Below are 18,866 nucleotides of genomic sequence, written 5' to 3'. Positions count from 1 at the left end.
CTGCCGGACCTGATACTCAGTGTCAATATCAGTTATGAGCAAAGGATACATTTCATAAGCAGGCTGACAAATCAAATGCCTGTAGAGAAGATCAAGGGGGTGGAGCCAATACCCCTCTCTCAATACTACTTTAAGTCTTTTTTGCGACTAGACAAGTACTGGCAAAGCTTTCTCTGTCCAGACTTTAAAAACAGCATCATTTATAATGAAAGCACAAAAGAGAAATATACTTACAAAATGAGCAAGGGATCTACAAAAAATATACATTAAAACACACACAACTTTAGTATAAATACTGTCTTTAATTAAATATTTTTACAGATTCTTTAAATGTATTTACACAGCTATTTCTGCATTTTAGACATTAAGTTCAGGTAACTGCATTACAGATGGGTGACCTCAAACAAAAAACACATCCTTTCTAAAACGCAAACAGACCAACAGGCTTGTTGCACTCTCCACTACTCATTAGTGACTTCACAAGTCCTTAGCTAAACAAATTTATTTTCAAACTGGAAGTCAGGCTCACGGTATACAACAATCATTTCATCATATTAGCCAAACTGTAATTCCTTGCAGCACTATGATTTATTTTAAATTGGCACCAGGCCCTAAATTACACACTGCAGTACATTTGCTTGAGGCACATTTCTACACACTGGAAACAGAAGTACATATTTGTACAAAAATTATGCTGCAAACATAAAAAGCTTTCTCAAACTGCAGGGAAGCCTCATTTGACCTTTAAACACTCTCATAGTGCTGTGAATGAAACCCTACACACTTGTCACCAATACTTTCTTCAAGCGAAATTCTGTAATTAACCTAACTTGGTGAAGAAAGATTGTGCTATATAGAACAGTTCCACCTTCATTATGTTAGTATATCTGACAACATACTTTAACAGTCATTCAGTGTCCACTTAAAATCAACATGCTTTGATAAACTGAATACATTCTTAGCCATTACTTTGAACGTAAAAGCAGTATATTTTGCGTGTTTCTCTTGATATCTTGCCTTCACACTGGGTCCCAAAAAATGTCCAAGTAGCATTACAAACGTTTTTAGTTTGTACAAAGTGCATGAGCCCTCTATTTCTATGCTTAATTTTTGGTTGTGCGTTAACAGCTTTGTATATTTACAGGACGAAATGAAACTGATATGGTAAGGTGAAAATCCAAAAAATATTTGAGCAACTACAATTCACAAAATTGTGATTAGAAAATACTTATTCTTTAGGCATACAGTATTGCTTTACAAATCTAAAAGCTAAAGTCCCTTATTAGTCATGTGCGTTGCACAAGCAGCAAAAACGTTTGCTTCTTCACTCAAAATCGGATTACATGTGAAAACACAAATGAATTTTGAAATACATAGTTCAGTTTATTTATTCTAAGTGATTTACATTCAGACGATTAATGGTAAATATGTTTAACAAATGTGTTATTTACCCTTGGATTCTGAGCTAATTGCAGTGCAAATCAGATGTTTGCTCAGCACTGTACTCCTCGCTAAAAAGCACAAACATATATACTTTCTAGCTTCCAATACAAACGAAAGGCATCTCTGATCTGCACCAACACACATCAGACCCACTCAGCACCGAATTAAAAAGTTAAAATGCAAACTAATTTAAGTTTTTGCTATAGCAGTGTCGACTTGATGGGCACATATTGAACAAAGCTATTTTTCTTTTTTTAAGAACACAGACTTTATTTCGACATTTTACTGCATGAAAACTCAGGATAACGTTGAGGAGAAAAATAGTACACTATAGCATTGGACTTTTACCTCTACACAAAAAAGCTAATGCAAATTGTGAACGAAGAAAGCTCAGCTGATACAGCGGCAGAAATGGCTGACAATAGGCTTGGTCAATCTTTTAAAAAACTAAGTTTCTTCCTTTTTAGGTTAATGTTCATTTTCAGTAAACATTTGAAATCCCTTGACATTAAATGTTTTGATACAATTTCAACATTTATATTAATTAAAGTAATATTAGTAAATCAGCAGCTTGATTATAACACAATTAACTTTAACATGTGTGGCTCTGCAATCACTAACACTTGAGGGGTATCAGCTCAACCTAACATTTGTGCAGTTGTGTTGAATCAAAATAAAGGACGTAATTGGGATCAAGGGGGAAACCATACATGAACCGTTGGATGATCGAAAGAATTGGAGAGAAGCACAAAACATTTTTATTCTAGTTCAAGACTGGTGCCCTACTACTGCCCTTTTGGCCTTCTTACATTTGGTGTTCTTTCAAGAGGCATGTATATCTAAAAGAGAATGCTTCAGATCCCAAATGTAAGACATGAAAGTAGGTTATTTACCAATTACGATGATGGTCAAATCTGCTTTATGTTTTAAGTTTAGATAAGAATAAATGCAATGATGATGATCTAGTGTTCCAAGACCATGACTCAATACCGAAGAGAACGTTGTCTTTTTAAGAAAAGCCATTTAGACAGGAATACTGTTCAGAACTCAATGGCCTTGCCAGAACAAAACTAAAAATAATATTTGTATTTAAATATTACCAGGCATATCGAAAACCGCTGTGCTTCTAGTAAAGAAGGTTGAGTGGAAAATTGCAGCAAAGTACAATTTCACCTGGTGTTTCCAAAATTCTTGCACTTGGGCTGTTTACCCTAGCAAGTGCCTAACTCATTTGCATGTAGGGTTAAAAACAGGTCTCAAAGTGCAACTTGTGGTCTGAAGGATGTGGACTCTACATTTAATTGGAATGGTTACTTTACGGAAAGCAGGCAGCAAGAAAAGGGTATCTTGTGCCGATTTTCATTTAAGGCACAGGTGCCCCTGTGGCTTAACACTGTGGGCAAAAAAAACATAGCAGTATTGTCTGGACCCTAAGCTACAATTCTGTTTCTACAGTCCTCTTTCCTTGACTTACAAACTTTGTGAAAGTTCTAAATCCTGAAGTAAAAACGCACACAGTCATCTGAGACCAAGAGCCAATAGTGAAGAATCAAGCCTCTTTTCCCCCAAAACTGGTAGATTTTTCTTGATAGCTGTCCAGTCCTCATAATTGCTATGCTTGTGGGTAAACTAATAAAAGCAGATGAAAATCCACAGGAGTACACAATAGTTATCACCTGAAATAAAATTACTTTTGGATCATGAACTGCCTTGTCTTCTATGAGTTTAGATGGCTTAATCCAATAACGTGTGCATATTTCCCTGAATCCTTGACTTCAGAATTTTACTAAACTCATTTTAAATCTTAAACGTAATGGATCCATAAAGAATTAACTTCTATGCCTTCTGCGCACTTTGCACTCCTCTGAGACACCAATACAAAGGAAGCAACTCCTTCACAATTTGGGACAGACACAGCTACAGCTATGATGGATTATGGTTATGGATAACACTAGAAAGTGGCACTGAAACTGCAAGGAGACTTGAGCATGTTAGTAGTGAGCAATATCAGCGACAAAGAGAAGGCACGTCAAATGGCACAAATGCTAAAGATATTGTACTAGCCTGATCAGTGGAGAAAACAACTAGATCACTGTTCTAAGGGGGATCCTACTTTTCAAACATAAATGGAAGGGTTTTCCTCAGCTGCAAACATCTGGCTTCGCTGTACACTGGACCCATTTTCAACATGCTGTTCCACAAAGAAACTACTTGCAAAAATATTTTAAGACCATGCAAAATAATTCCACAATAGTTTTATTACTTTGCGCCAACAATTGCTGAAAACTGGAAATTAGCCAAGTGTAAAAGTAAAAATAAAATAAAAAATATGCTGGACCACATAACAGATGCCTATTAAAACAAATAATACCAGTCAACGAAGGATGCAGTGGTGTGGTGCCCAAAAACCCCCCCAAAAATTAAATAAAAAAAATAATAAAAAAATGCAAAACATGCATACTGGCTTAAAGAAAATGCCTAGTAAAGATACTTAATCAAAAGTTTGGTTATTGATTTATTTCAGAAGATACTGCCTCCACCCTGATTGCCATTTTTGACCCATCATATGTGCCTATCTCCTACTAGGAAGCAGAGTTTGATCATTGTTGGATCTAGGTAGGTAACAATTGCTTGTTCTGTACATAACAAAGTATTATTTGCACCTTCTGCAGAGGCATTAATTAGGCATTAAACAAAAACACAATAAGTCAAGCAGGGTAGCAACACATGACTAACTTCAGCAATTAGAACTCCATGCAAGTCTTATGACAACAGCTCTGGTACTTTACAATTACCAACTTGCTGAGACTGACCTTTAAAACAGTAATTGTTAAATCCTACAAAGAATATGTAAAACCCACCAAAACTGAAAAAACCTTCTCTGTTCAGTGTTTTGTAAGATGTACCCCAGGAGTGCTCGTAGTCTCGAGGCAAACATTTACAATATGTGAATAATCATGGAACTTTAAAACGCAGGGCTTCGTTTTCAACAACTTCATCAACTTCTGGAGATTCTATAGAATTCTGAAAAACCTACATCTAATAAATGCACTCTTGCCAACTGTGGGGCAACGGGACACTGTCAGTCTATAAAGAAGCAGTTTTTACAAGCAGCATAACAGTCAAGAGACTGCTTAAGAACTGAGTGAGGTAAAATTAAATTAAAAATATAATTTCAGTGACTGCTTGGAATGAGCCATTAAAGAGTCCTGAAAGATCATTTCTGAACCAAGTGGTTAATAAAATATTGCCTGATTAAATCTTTATCAACATAAGCTCCCACTGTAGATTACAGGCACTCAATTTCCTAATGTGAGTTACCTCCATTGAATGTATTTTATGCGTTTCACAATCTTAATACAGTTTCACTCATGACAAAATACACACCTTAGCAAAAAGACAGAAGGATTTAACCTAACCCAAATGAAGTCATTGTATACTATGTAAGAAGCCATACCAAGCTGACAATTTTGGAATACTGCTGCATAGAAAGAAGTCAAATATAAGACATATTCTATTACAAACTAAATCATTTTCTACTTGTACCATCTTGCCATAAAACAACTTTTAAAGGCATTCAAAATGTGATGCCTATTAAACTGACGAATAAATTAGGACAGTTAAGGCATTTTGACTAGTAATTTTGGTTGCTTTAATATGTATAACCAATAGTGCCTGTCCAGAAACAGATAAATTACTGAATCGCTCACTTACAAGCATGACAATATATACAGTATAATGACATGTACATGGTACATGTTGAAGTATTTTAAATAAGTTGAACACACACAAGCACATACACACTGCAAACTAGCATATTAAAAATGGGTGTTCAAAGTTGGACAATAGTTTTATTATAATGAAGCCACTTAGTAAAATCTCCTTTTAAGACACGTTTTTTCTATATTCCAACATATCTGTAATGCCACAATGAAGAACAGACGTTTCTTAAAAAGTGGAGACCACTAATATGGTTCAATAATGCACGTCTTCAAACAAACTTTACCTCACAAGTATATATTTATATATATCTATGTAAAAAAACATGGCTTTGATTTAAGTATTGACAGAGCTATATTTCTACCAGAGAACAAAAAATGAACCACAAAAATTAACCGTACAGTAGTTAACTTCTACATGAACTGTATTGAAAAAAAGATACCCAGTTGACTTGTGTACTCTACTGTAATCCATGAACAAATGCTAGATTTCATAACTTAAATAATTGTAAACATAACAGTTGATTCAGAAGCTCTTAAACATCAGTCTCAGTGTGGATACGTCAGGAATCTTAAGCCGCCTCTGTGCGTAAGGACCAGAGATGTGTTGAGCTGACTAAGTGCAGGAAACAAGTTAGTTTGGAATATACTACATTAGATTCAAGAATGGTCCTGTGGAGCACAGAAGCAATGTGTTCCACATCTCCTTGATCTGTATTATTTATGACTGCACCAGATTGGTATGAAACTAGACAATGTGGATAAAAACACTCCCTGGGATTTGAGGCAATGACATCTAGCTTGGCCATACATTCCACCAATATATTTTGTTTTCACACAATACACGGTTCTGACATTTTCTTCTACTATGCAGCAGGCTTCAGTCTATCCCATTTGAGTTAAAAAAAAAAAAAAAAAAAAAAAAAAAAAAAAAAGGATGGATTAGATTCAAGTTCTTCATTTTTTTCAGTTTCTTCTCTTTATAATTTAATAATAGTGGTTCTTAGATCACTGTTTAAGTCGGGGCAACGGGCTGGGAGGCAGCTGCCATCAAACTCAATTATAAAGCAAGAAAGTGGTCCTGCCAGCAGGAAACCACACATTTGAAAGTCGGACGATTGAAAAAAAAAAAAAAAAAACGAAAAATAAAAATAAAAAAACTGAAGAAAGTCGATATTTCGGGCAAATTAGTCTGTATATTCAGCTACTATAGAAAGAAGAACAGTGATGTCATCGGGTTTTCCTCCTGCAACAGAACAATAAAAGTCAATAAGTTATAACAGTTAAGTCTTCATGCTGAAGAACTTATTTTCATTTGTAAATTGTGTGCGTACTTAAAGGAGAGCCAACCTATTTGGACAACAAATATTTCCAAACTAATTAAAAAATATCACGAAAATACATCAAGGAATAAGCCTAAAAAAAGAGGCTGTGCAGTTTCTACACAAACTAACGAGGAGAGTGAACACTCCACTTACAACCTTCAGCAAATTTTCACAGGAAGCTTGAAAAGAACTGAAACAGTGTTGATGAGATCATGTTAATACTTCACTTGGAGGAATCAGATCATTAAACCAAAGTTGTCCTGCACAAAAAAAAGCCCACCCTCACAAATTAAAATACATAAGTAATGTATCTGGTGTTCCCTTTAACCAGCACATATCGCTGTTTATCTGATGTGGTTGAGAGAACACTCAAACCAAGGTGTCTGAGTATAAAAATGCTCACTGACTGAACATTGCAATTGGACATTTAGCTAGCACACTTCTGCCAATGGTGCTACTTTGATGCCATGCTCCCCTCATCTTGATAGCATGCGGGTATGGAGAAGGGTGTTGCTTGGTTAGACTTCCATATAGAGTTAAGGTCCCCTAAAGGTGGTAAGGACGGAGAGGGAAGGAACAGACAAGTCAACCCTTTATGAAACCTCATTCCAATTGGGGACTTGAACAGTGAGTAAAGGTTGGTCAGGGATAGAGGGCCCAAAGCTAACCTCTAAATGTGTCCACTGCAAGACCGTCCCAAACTAAAGAAAGTGCAAAGCAAAATGCATCAGAAAGGGGTAAGTTTAACAGGAGCAATACCCTCCATATTGCACGATGATACAAACTGGAACTAATGTCCAGCACAAACAGATTTGGTAGATGGGTGATGCATCGATAAAATGACTTCCACCACTTCTCACAGTAAATCAAAAGAAATAAGTTACTTACCTGTATTGGAAGCTTTCACAGATTCACATGCTTGAATACTTCCCAGTCGTCAAGATGGGAGTCCCCAGTGGAATATACAACCTAGGCCTGAAAATTTACTTATACAATACATGGTCTAGGCCTCAATAGAATAACCTATCAGTCATTTTGAAAAAATAGACCCAAACTCAAATTTGAACCAATCAGACTGCCTCACCCCTTAGAACCTCCGGTGAGGAGTTGCCTTCCCTCAGATTTTCCGAGCATACATGCTTTAATAATGAACACTGAGAAAAGAGAGAAGGTGAGTTCCCTCGGGGAGGCGGATGGGTCGCATGTGAATCTATGAAAGCTTCCAATACTGGATAACTAAAGTTACAGGTAAGTAACATTTCTTACTCCGGTATTGGAACTTTCATAGATTAACATGCTTGAATAAGACTAGCAAGCAGTAATCAACACATTTTATGTATTGACAAACACTGTTCATCTCATCATAAGGTATTGTTAGCATTAAAGCAGGTAAATGCAAAGCAATAAAAGTTAACCCTCTGAAACATAAATAAATATGCGTATGTTAACATTGAACAGAAAATGTGATACTATATCAGAAGTGGATGGTGGGAAAAACAAAAAGCTCACCTTATCGGAACAAATGTCTAAGGACTTCTTGACCCACCGCTGCATCTTGGAGCACCTCAGCATCCAGACAGTAATGCTTTGTGAAGGCGTGTGTCGTTCTCCACGTCGCTGCTCAACAGATGTCCGGCAGTAACACCCATGAAAAGAGCACACAGGATGTAGAGACTGCCCTGGTAGAATGCGCACGTACTCTGGCGTCCAGGGGTCGACCAGCCCTTTGATGGCAAAAGACTATTGCGCTTGAGATCCATCCAGAAATAGTCTGTTTAGTAACAGGATGCCCTCTTCTGGATGCACTAAATGCAACAAATAGTTGATTTGATTTCCGGATCGAGGACGTTAGCTGCAGATTAAATTTAAGGCATTGTGTGACATCAAGGGAATGCAGCAATCTTTCTGCTCCAGTCAGAGGCTGTGGAAAGAAAGTCTTTAGCACCACTGGCTCAATAATATGAAAGTCCGATGGCACTTTGGGGATAAACTTAGGGTTTGTCCGTAGGATGACGATCGTCAGCAAATCTCACGAAGGGTTCCTGGATGGTAAATGCTTGGATCTCGCTTACTCGACGAGCAGATGTTAAAGCCAAGAGGAGCGCTACCTTCCAGGTGAGATACTTAATATCTGACTTATGAATGGGCTCGAATGGCTCCTTCATTAGTTGACCCAGGACTGTATTTAGGTGCCAACCTGGAGGTGGTGCTCTGGCAGGAGGAAAAGATCAGAACAAACCTTTCATGAATTGCTTGATAAGCCTATGAGACCAGAGGGATGGTCCTTAAGAAAGCCGTAAATTTCTAGAGATAGCAGCCAGGTGAACTTTGATAGATGCATGCGCAAGACCAGAGCACGCCAGATGAAGAAGATAGCAGATGTAAGCGAGTGAATGCCATTAGAAACACACCATAAACAAAACCGTTTCCATTTTAATTTGTACATTTTACTAGTGCTATCAGCATGTGCTTTAGCTAAAATAGTTTTGCTGCCATTAGGAATATTCAAATGGCCATACTAATTGAACTCAGGAGCCATTCACATAATCTAAGAGACTTGGGATCTGGATACATCACTTGGCCCTGGCTGATGGTTACTAGCTCCGGTATAGGTGCTAACCTGATGTAAGGACACAAGGACAGCAACAGACGTTCTGTGCATCACGGTTGGCGTAGCCAGGCTGGAGCAATTAGGATTATCTGGCAGGGTTCCGATTTGATCTTGCTGATCACCTGCGGAAGTAGAGGTATCAGGAAAAGCGTAAGCATAAATCCTTGACCAAGCTAATGAAAGGGCATTTCCCCACGACCCTGGTTGGTGATGCCAGCTTGCATAAAACCGGCATTTCATGTTCCGGGACGTCGCAAACAGGTCCAGATTTGGTTGTCCCCACCGGAGAAATATCACACCCAGCGTCCTCGGATTCAGCCACCACTTGTGGGAAGATGTGCCGAGTCTGCTGTGGTGTTGCTCACTCCCGGAAGATGTTCTGCTCGTATGTGCACTGAATGTTGATTGCACCAGGTCCAAATGGTTTTAGCTTCTCTGGAGAGCAGATGAGACCGAGTCCCTCCTTGTTTGTTGATGTAGTGTATGGTAGTCGTATTGTACGTTCGGACAAGCACCAGTGAGCCTCGGATTCTTGGCTGAAAAGCCTGCAATGCCAGGTACACAGCTTTGAGCTCGAGGAGGTTGATGTGAAGAGAAGCATGAGAGGGGGGCCACCTGCCACTCACTTGAAGTTCTTGAAGACATGCACCCCATCCCTCCATCAAAGCATCCATTGTTATCGTAAACGGAGGGACCTGAGCTAAGAATCCTGAGCCCTTGGAGATGTTTCTCAGTGTTGACCACCAATTGAGGGAGTCGACCAGCCTTGCTGTTACCTGTATGATGTCCCAAAGGAACCTTGCGTCTGTTTCCACTGTTTGTCGAGCTCTTCTTGTAGAGGGCGCATCTGAAGGAGACAGTGGGGAACTAGATTGACACAGGAGGACATCATCCCCAGTAACTATTTGAACTTTCGAACTGAAAGAAACTTTCTTTTCTGAATTGTATCTGCTAGGTTAACAAGTTTGATTTGTTGTTCCTCCGCTAGGAACGCCTTTGCTTGAGTCGTGTCCAGTATAGCTCACAGGAAAACTATTATTCTGGTAGGCTGAAGATGGGACTTGTCTCAATTGAAAGTGATACCTAGTTGTTGGAAAAGGCGTAACGTGGTCTTGAGAGAGTGGCACAGAGAATGGATGTCGGAAGCCTTCAGTAACCAGTCGTCCAGCTATGGGAATATCTGGAATTTGAAGCGCCTCAGATATGCTGCAACAGGGTCTAAGCATTTTGTGGAAATCCGGGGAGCGGATTGGAGTCTGAAAGGTAGAACTTTTAATTGAAAGTACCAGCCGGCTACCATGAATCTTAAGAACTTCCTGTGTTTGGGGTGAATGGGTATGTGGAAGTAGGCATCCTGCAGATCTAGGGAAGCCATGAAATCCCCTCTGTTGAGAAGTTGCAAAACATCCTTCAATGTCACCATGCGGAAGGATTGCTTCTTTAGATATTTATCTCCCTCAGATCCAGGATGGGTCTCCACAAACTAGATTTATTCCTGATGAGGAAGAAGCGAGAATAGAGAACATTTTGAGAATAAGGCACTACCTCTATCGCCCCTTTGGATAACATGACATCTATTTCCAGAAGGAGAAGATGCTTCAGGGAAAGCAGTCTTGGGGGGGGGGGGGGGGGGGGGGGGGGGGATACTGCAAGTGAACTCTAGCAGACGACCATGAGTTATGTCCAGAACCCACTTATTGTTGGTGATCTGATGCCAACATTGCAGGTGATGTGTCAAAGAAGGAGAGGTAGCTGGCCCCTGGAGGCTGTCATTGCCTGTGGGAGGTGTCTTTAGATTATCTCCCCGACTTCCCTCTAGGAGGAGGTCTGTTATATGCCACTGCCGGAGGTTGTCTCTGATGGTATTGGGGTCTGGAAGATTGGTATTGACCGGAATAATTTGGGTACCTGAAGGATTGGTAACCACCTCGAAAGGAAGAGTGGCCTCTACCCCTGGCTTCTCGAAAGGGTGTGCGCTTACACTGCAGTGATCCTAAAGACCTGGCAGTATCTGTGTCTGCCTTGATTGCATGAAGAGCATCGTCCACATGTTTACCAAAAAGGTCTTGCCCATCATAAGGGAGGTCAAGGATCTTTGTTTGGACATCCAGTCTAAAATTTGTGGTTTTAAGCCATCCTTGGCGCCTTAAGACAGCTGAACCAGCCAGTAGTCGAAGCCCCATAGCGGCAATGTCCAAAGCACAGTCAATAACCTCTGCAGACATGCGTGGACCTTCAATGAGAATCTTTCTCGCTTCCGACTTGCTGGAATCCGGAAGATCTACAGAGTGCGAAATGTCTGACCATAGCTGCCTGTCATATCTGCCCAGGAGCGCCAGGGAATTTGCAGCATGGACCACAATGGCAGACGAGGAAAAAAATCTCTTTCCAATGTCATCAAGGCGCCTACCATCCTTGTCTGGAGGTGCAGATAGAGGTGCTGAAAGGTTTCTAGAGCTTCACTGGGCAGTCTGAGAAACCACTGAATCTGGTTATAGAAGACCCACCAGGCAAGCAGGGGCGTCCTCTGTCGCTTTATATTTCTTGTCCAGCTTTGGCAATAACGCTGGCACCGTCACGGGGTTCCACATATTTTTTAATCCCAGTTTCCCTTCATGATCTATAATAGGGATTGCTCTGACTACTTTCCTATGCGGCTCTTTAAAGTCATAAGAAGCAATCCTGCTGTGTGGATGGCATATGAAGCTCAAAACGCGCAGCCGCTTTTTCTAATAAATTATGAAAAGATCCAATATCCTCTGGAGGGGATTCAACTGCAGTTGGCTTTGGAGAAGGTGCCGGGAGTACATAATCATCCCATTCATCCTGCTCTGAGAGAACATCTCCTTCAGCCGCTTTGTCTGACGAGGCTTGACCTTGTGGACTATGGAGCTTGAGGAGGAATTTGCGGTGCAGCAGGAAGAACTGGTAGAGTTACCGGAGTACATGGTGCAGTAACCACTGGTGTAGGATCTTTTGCCGACTGAGGATGAAAGCGCTCCCTATAATCTGCAAGCATGGCAGATAGGTCAGAAACAAGACCAGAAGACAAGCACACCATTCCTTGCTGTTGGTGCTGTGGGACTGGATCATTATAATGCTGATCATAAAAGGAGTCGCCATCTAAAAAAAAAAAAAAAATGAGATGGCAAAAGTCTTGACACCTTGCTTGGTGATGTGACAGACTGTCAAATGAGTCTTGGAAAGCCTCGAGAGGAGTATGCGCCGCAGATTGATAGAATGGCAATGTTGATCGTCTCTGCCACTTTGCTGGAAACATTTTGACTGTAGACGAGAAAAAAAACGGTTGTCACTGGAAACAGACGACGATAGTACCGTCGACGCGAGTGTCCTCAACGGAGGAATTGTCGGAAACGTCAGAGGTGTAGCCGACGAGGGTGTCGTCGACGAGGGCATCGTCGACGGAGGCACAGTCAACAGGAGCGTTGGCGTGAGATCAATCGTTGATGGGAGAGTCCTCGACAAGAATAGCGTTGATGGAACGGGGCGTCCCGCCGACAAGGATGATCGCATCGTCGACGAGGATCCTGCAGCCATAGACATGGAAAGAGTGACTACAACCAGCGTGTCAGATGAAATAGTAGTCGATGAGTACCGTCGACTGTGCTGAACTTGGTTTCTTGAATTTGTGGAGAAGCTTATGAGGTAGAGTAGCTGGTTCAGAAACTGACTTTTTTGATGATTTTTAGAAGCATTCTGTGCCTGTTTTCTTCCTCTGCGGAGAGGTATAACTTTTAAAAGATGTCCCAGCTGATTTTTGTGCCATTTTCTTAGGTGGCTCTTGAATATCCAAGCCCTTCTGCTTTCTTTTAACAAGTGTTTTAGAAGCAGAATAGAGGAGGAGGCACTATCCTCATCAGAGGCCGAGTGGCCAGTCTTACCTCTCTGAAGCCACAACAGCAGACAGCAGTCTCTGTCTTTCAGTCTTTGTAGAGAATTTTCTACATACTTTGCAGTCCTTTGTTTTATGGCTGGGATATAAGCAGTAAATGCATTCCTCATGTGGATCATCCACATATAATCTTTTCTTCAAGCAAGAGGCACAGGATCTAAAAAGGCCTTTCCTTGGTTTCTGACATGGCAGCCAGTTTGAAGCACCAGAGGAAAAAAAAAAGTCCCAAAACTGAAGCAGTAGATCTTCTGAGAGAAAACATTGAGCAGAGCTCAAAGGAGACTCCTCAGCACAACGTGAAGGAAGGCAGCTCCTCACAGGAGGTTCTAAGGGGTGAGGCAATCTGATTGGTTCAAATTTGAGTTTGGGTCTATTTTACAAAATGACTGATAGGTTATTCTTTTGAGTCCTAGGCCATGTATTGTATATGTACATTTTCAGGCCTAGGCTGTATATTCCACTGGGGACTCCCATCTCAACGACAGGGAAGTATTCAAGTATGTGAATCTATGGAAGTTCCAATACTGGAGTAAATCAAGTTCCCCACTCAATATTCAGGCATGGAGGTGGAGGCTTTGGAGGGTAGGAGGTAGGATATGCCCCTCTGACCGGGAGGAGATGCACTTTAAGAAGCAAACAGAAGAAAATGAACAACCTGTCCATACCCCATGCAGACAGTCCAACACTGTAGGAAGTTGGCTCTGTATATACTATTTCAAAGTAAGAAAGTGTGCACAGAGTCCAAGGGTTCCCCTTAGATGTACGATAGTGGCAAAAGTAGATAATTCTAATGCTCTATTTTGTGGTAGCGTGGTCAAGCAGTAGGCTTATCAGAGGGTAGTGTTAAGCAGTTGTACACACAGGCAATAAATGAGGAACACACACTCAAAGACAATTCCAGGCCAATAGGTTTTTATATTGAAAAATATCTTCTCTTAGTTTATTTTAAGAACCACAGGTTCAAGATTTACATTAAACACTTTAAACATAAGGTACTTCACTTAGATACTTTAGGAACTTTGAATGAAAACAATATCCTGTACAGTCTTTGTAAAAATGGCAATAAGCTATTTTCAAAGTGGACAGTGCAAAAATCAACAGTTCCTGGGGGAAGTAAAGGTTAGATTAGGAGGTAAGTAAAACACTTACAAGTCTCAGTCCTGGGGCATAGGCTGCCCACCGTTGGGGGTTCAAGGCAACCCCAAAGTTACCACACCAGCAGCTCAGGGCCGGTCAGGTGCAGAGGTCAAAGAGGTGCCCAAAACACATAGGTGCCTATGGAGAACAGGGGTGCTCCGGTTCCAGTCCGCCAGCAGCTAAGTACCTGTGTCCTCGGGGGGGGGGGGGGGGGGGGGGGGGGGGCAGGGGGGGTTGGGGGAGGAGACCCAGGTAGGCACACAAAACACCCTCAGCGGCACAGGGGCGGCCAGGTGCAGTGTGCAAAGCAAGTGTAGGGTTTCAGGTAGGAAACAATGGAGGGACCCGGTGGGTAACTCTAGCGGTGCAGGCAGGCACAGGGGGGGGGCTTCTTGGGACAGCCACCACCTGGGCTAGGCAGAGAGTCACCTGGGGGTCACTCCTGTGTTGAAGTTCAGTTCCTTCAGGTCCTGGGGGCTGCAGGTGCAGTGTTGGTTCCAGGCAGTCGCGGTCAGGGGGAGCCTCTGGATTCTCTCTGCAGGAGTCACTGTGGGGGGCCAGGGGATTGTCTCTGGTTACTCACAGGCTTGCAGTCGCCGGGGAGTCCTTCCTGAGGTGTTAGTTCTCTGGATCTCGAGCCGGGGTCGTCGGGTGCAGAGTGGGAAGTCTCACGCTTCCGGCGGGAAACGTGAAGTCTTTGGAAGTTGCTTCTTTGTTGCAAAGAAGTAGCTGGTTTTGAACAGGGCTGATGTTCACGGGAGTTTCTTGGTCCTTTAGTCCAGGGCAGTCCTCTGAGGCTTCAGAGGTTGCTGGTCCCTGTCGGATGTGTCGCTGGAGCAGGTTTTCGAAGATGGAGACAGGCCGATAGGGCTGGGACCAAAGCAGCTGTCTTCCTCCTTCTCGGCAGGCTTGTAGGTCAGCAGTCCTTGTTTCTTCAGGTTGCAGGAATCTGCTTTCCTGGGATCTGGGGAGCCCCTAAATACTGAATTTAGGGGTGTATTTAGGTCTGGGAGGGCGGTAGTCAATGGCTACAGTCCTTGAGGGTGGCTACACCCTCTTTGTGCCTCCTCCCGGTGGGAAAAGGGGCACATCCCTAATCCTATTGGGGGAATCCTCAAAACTCAAGATGGAGAATTTCTCAAGGTAGGGGGGTCACCTCAGCTCAGGACACCTTAGGGGCTGTCCTGACTGGTGGGTTACTCCTCCTTGTTTTTCACATTATCTCCTCCAGCCTTGCTGCCAAAAGTGGGGGCATTGGTCAGAGGGGCAGGCATCTCCACTAGCTGGGATGCCCTGGGGCGCTGTAACAAAAGGGGTGAGCCTTTGTTGCTCACCACCAGGTTACAGTTCCCGCAGGGGGAGGTGAGAAGCACCTCCACCCAGTACAGGCTTTGTTCCTGGCCACAGAGTGGCAAAGGTACTCTTCCCATGTGGCCAGCAACATGTCTGGTGTGTGGCAGGAACTGGTCAGCCTACACTAGAAGTCGGGTAGGTATGCAGGGGCCATCTCTAAGACGCCCTCTGGGTGTACGTTACAATAAATTGCACACTGGCATCAGTGTGATTTATTGTGCTGAGAAGTTTGATACCAAACTTCACAGTTTTCAGTGTAGCCATTATGGAACTGAAAAGTTAGTGTTTGATAAACTCCCAGACCATATACTCCAATGGCTATCCTACACTTACAATGTCTAAGGTTTTGCTTAGACAATGTAGGGGCATAGGGCTCATGCACATATGCCCTCACCTGTGGTATAGTGCACCCTGCATTAGGGCTGTAAGGCCTGCTAGAGGGGTGACGTTCCTATGCCACAGGCAGCGTGAGGTTGACATGGCACCCTGAGGGGAGTGCCATGTCGACTTAGTAATTTTCTCCCCACCAGCACACACAAGCTGAGAGGCAGTGTGCATGTGCTGAGTGAGGGGTCCCCAGGGTGGCATAAGACATGCTGCAGCCCTTAGAGACCTTCCCTGGCATCAGGATCCTTGGTACCAGGGGTACCAGTTACAAGGGACTTGCCTGAGTGCCAGGGTTGTGCCAATTGTGGAGACACAGGTACAGTTTAGGGAAAGAACATTGGTGATGGGGCCTGGTTAGCAGGGTCCCAGCACACTTTCAAGTCATAACTTAGCATCAGCAAAGGCACAAAGTTAGGGGGTGACCATGCCAAGGAGGCATTTCCTTACAAACACAATCAAGATCTATGCACCATCTTGGTGAACCTTTAGGAAACAGAAGGAATGCAGTCCCATTTTGGATGAGATATGTCCCCTAGAGCTCCCTGCATCAGAAATTGGAGGGCACAAAACAGCATACAACACACATTTTCTCAAGTGGTAAAAAGGTCCCTGGTAGGGGTTCCCCAGAGAGAATGAACTCCCACCGTATAGTGACGTCATTTGTGGTTGGCAAGGTGATGACATCATGATCTGCAAGGTAAAGCTAGTTGAAGCAGTCAGCCCTCACATTTAGGGAGCTGTCAGATGGTTAACAACTAAACAAATCTTGTGAGCCTGACACAGACCCACAGCTTCAGCACTTCTTTACAAAGAAGATGTGAAGCCCACCACCGTGCTTGTTGCCATGGCCTGAACAGGCCAAATGGACAGCTTGAAAGCCTTCAACACCAGGTGGATCATGCAAGGCAAACAGGTGGACACCATTTCATGCGGGTCAATCGGTCACCGTGCGCACTTTTTATGCTCAAAGAAGAGGAGTAAATCCATTGTCTGGACCCAAAAAGAATGTTCTTGTTCAACCTTGACCACACAAAAGAGTTCTGAATGGGCAAGCACATCCTTGTTAGGTTGGGTGCTGCAGAAACTAACTATCTCCTTATGGGTGTTTCTGTGCATCACAATGTGCTACGCATTGGCCAAGAAGCCACCCCCTGAGGGCTTGCGGGCTCATTCCACTACAGTCAAAGCTGCGACCACTGTGCTAGCTTGTGCAGTCACAGTCCTGAACATCTGCCTGGCAGCAACATGGGCACTAAACACTACTGCCTGGACAGTCAGTTCTGCAGGGTTGGGCATTTTGGCCATTTAGTCCGGCAGGACTTTCCAGATTACCTAACTTGACCAGCCCGCCACCAGGAACAGCAATGCTCGGGTATTTATTTAAAGGTAAGGAAACTGCAGCTAGAAGTTACTATCAGATGAACAAGCTACTTGCCTAGTTTAATGCCTTAACTGGTAGCGACAATATCTAGCTGCATACTCCTTACCGGCTCACCCATCCTCTCAGCTCTGCAGACAGATTTCTAGGATAAAGGATATTCCCCTTTCGGGGCCCAAGTTTGTACACACAGGTGTCAGTGCACTTCATGGGTCCATGCTCCTGGCCTGGAAAGTCAGGATAAAGTAAATTACATCAGTGTGCTGAGGTGGCGCCTACATAGGTGACTGCTACATCGCTTCCGACACCATGCGGAGCCAATAAGATGCCACCTACCTTCAAGCAAGGGTACTGCTCACAAAAAATCTTACAGATCCCGTCTGACACTTGGGAAATTCAAAGGAAAGGAATCTGTGATAAGTAACTTGTTCGTCTAGACCTGAAAGGAAAATGTTACTTACCAATAGACATCTGTTCATGGCATGTAGTGCTGTAGATTCACATGCTGTGCATAAGCTTGCCTTCTAGTGTTGGTTCGGAGTAGTACAACATGTTTTTCGAGTCGCGGGATCGAGTGACTCCTCCTCTTGGTAATACTGTGCATGGCCATCGAATCCTTTGTTAGATTGTGTGCAGGGGGAAGAGTGAAGAAGTGAAAAATATACAATGAGATAGAAAAGATGTCCATGCAATGTATAGAAAATGTCACTTACCCAGTGTACATATGTTCGTGGCATGAGACGCTGCAGATTCACATGCTGTGCATTATCCTGCCATCTAGTGTTCGGCTCTGAGTGTTACAAGTTGTTTTTCTTCTAAGAAGTCTTTTCGAGTCACGAGGCCGAGGGACTCCTCCCTTTCGGCTCCATTGCGCATGGGCGTCGACTCCATTTTTTATTGCTTTCCCCGCAGAGGGTGAGGTAGGAGTTGTGTATATAGTAAAGGTGCCCATGCAATGGAGTACGTATGTATGTACATAATATGTATAAGAATAGTATATATTTACAAATTTACAAGTTTCATCCAACTTATAACGGCTACAGGCTCCCGGGGAGGCGCATGTGAATCTGCAGCGTCTCATGCCACGAACAGATTACACTGGGTAAGTCACATTTTCCATTCAATGGCATGTGTAGATGCAAATACACATGCTGTGCATAGACTAGTAAGCAGTAATCTCCCCAAAAGCGGTGGCTTAGCTGTAGGAGTTGAAGTTGTCTGAAATAATGTTCGTAATACAGCCTGTCCTACTGTGGCTTGTTGTGCTGTTAAAACATCTACACAGTAATGTTCTGTGAATGTATGAGGTGTAGACTATGTGGCTGCCTTACAAATTTCTGTCATAGGTATATTCCCTAAAAAAGCCATTGTGGCGCCTTATTTCCTAGTGGAATGCGCCTTTCGTGTAATAGGTAGATCCCTTTTTGCTTTAATATAGCAGGTTTGAATACATTTCACTATCCATCTAGCAATGCCTTGCTTGGATATAGGATTCCCTGCATGAGGTTTTTGGAAGGCTACAAATAATTGTTTTGTTTTGCGAAACTGTTTTGTTCTGTCAATGTAATACATTAGTGCTCTTTTGATGTCTAACGTATGT

At 42.7% G+C, this 18,866-nt stretch overlaps 1 protein-coding gene across 1 annotated transcript in view; it reads right to left on the bottom strand.

The window, feature by feature from the left end:
- Window positions 1–282: 282 nt before the first annotated feature.
- PPTC7 (protein phosphatase targeting COQ7) overlaps window positions 283–18,866 on the bottom strand; it is a 119,458-nt gene continuing 100,874 nt past the window's right edge. Inside the window, exon 6 of the mRNA XM_069214871.1 lies at window positions 283–6,408. Within this exon, the coding sequence (XP_069070972.1) occupies window positions 6,350–6,408 (59 nt within the window). The 3' untranslated portion in view covers window positions 283–6,349. The remainder of the gene's footprint in view (window positions 6,409–18,866) is intronic.

Source organism: Pleurodeles waltl, chromosome 11 (genome assembly GCF_031143425.1).
Source record: "Pleurodeles waltl isolate 20211129_DDA chromosome 11, aPleWal1.hap1.20221129, whole genome shotgun sequence".
Lineage (NCBI taxonomy): Eukaryota > Metazoa > Chordata > Amphibia > Caudata > Salamandridae > Pleurodeles > Pleurodeles waltl.
The sequence above is the reverse complement of the archived record's forward strand: the minus strand, read 5'-3'. Positions and strand labels throughout refer to the sequence as shown.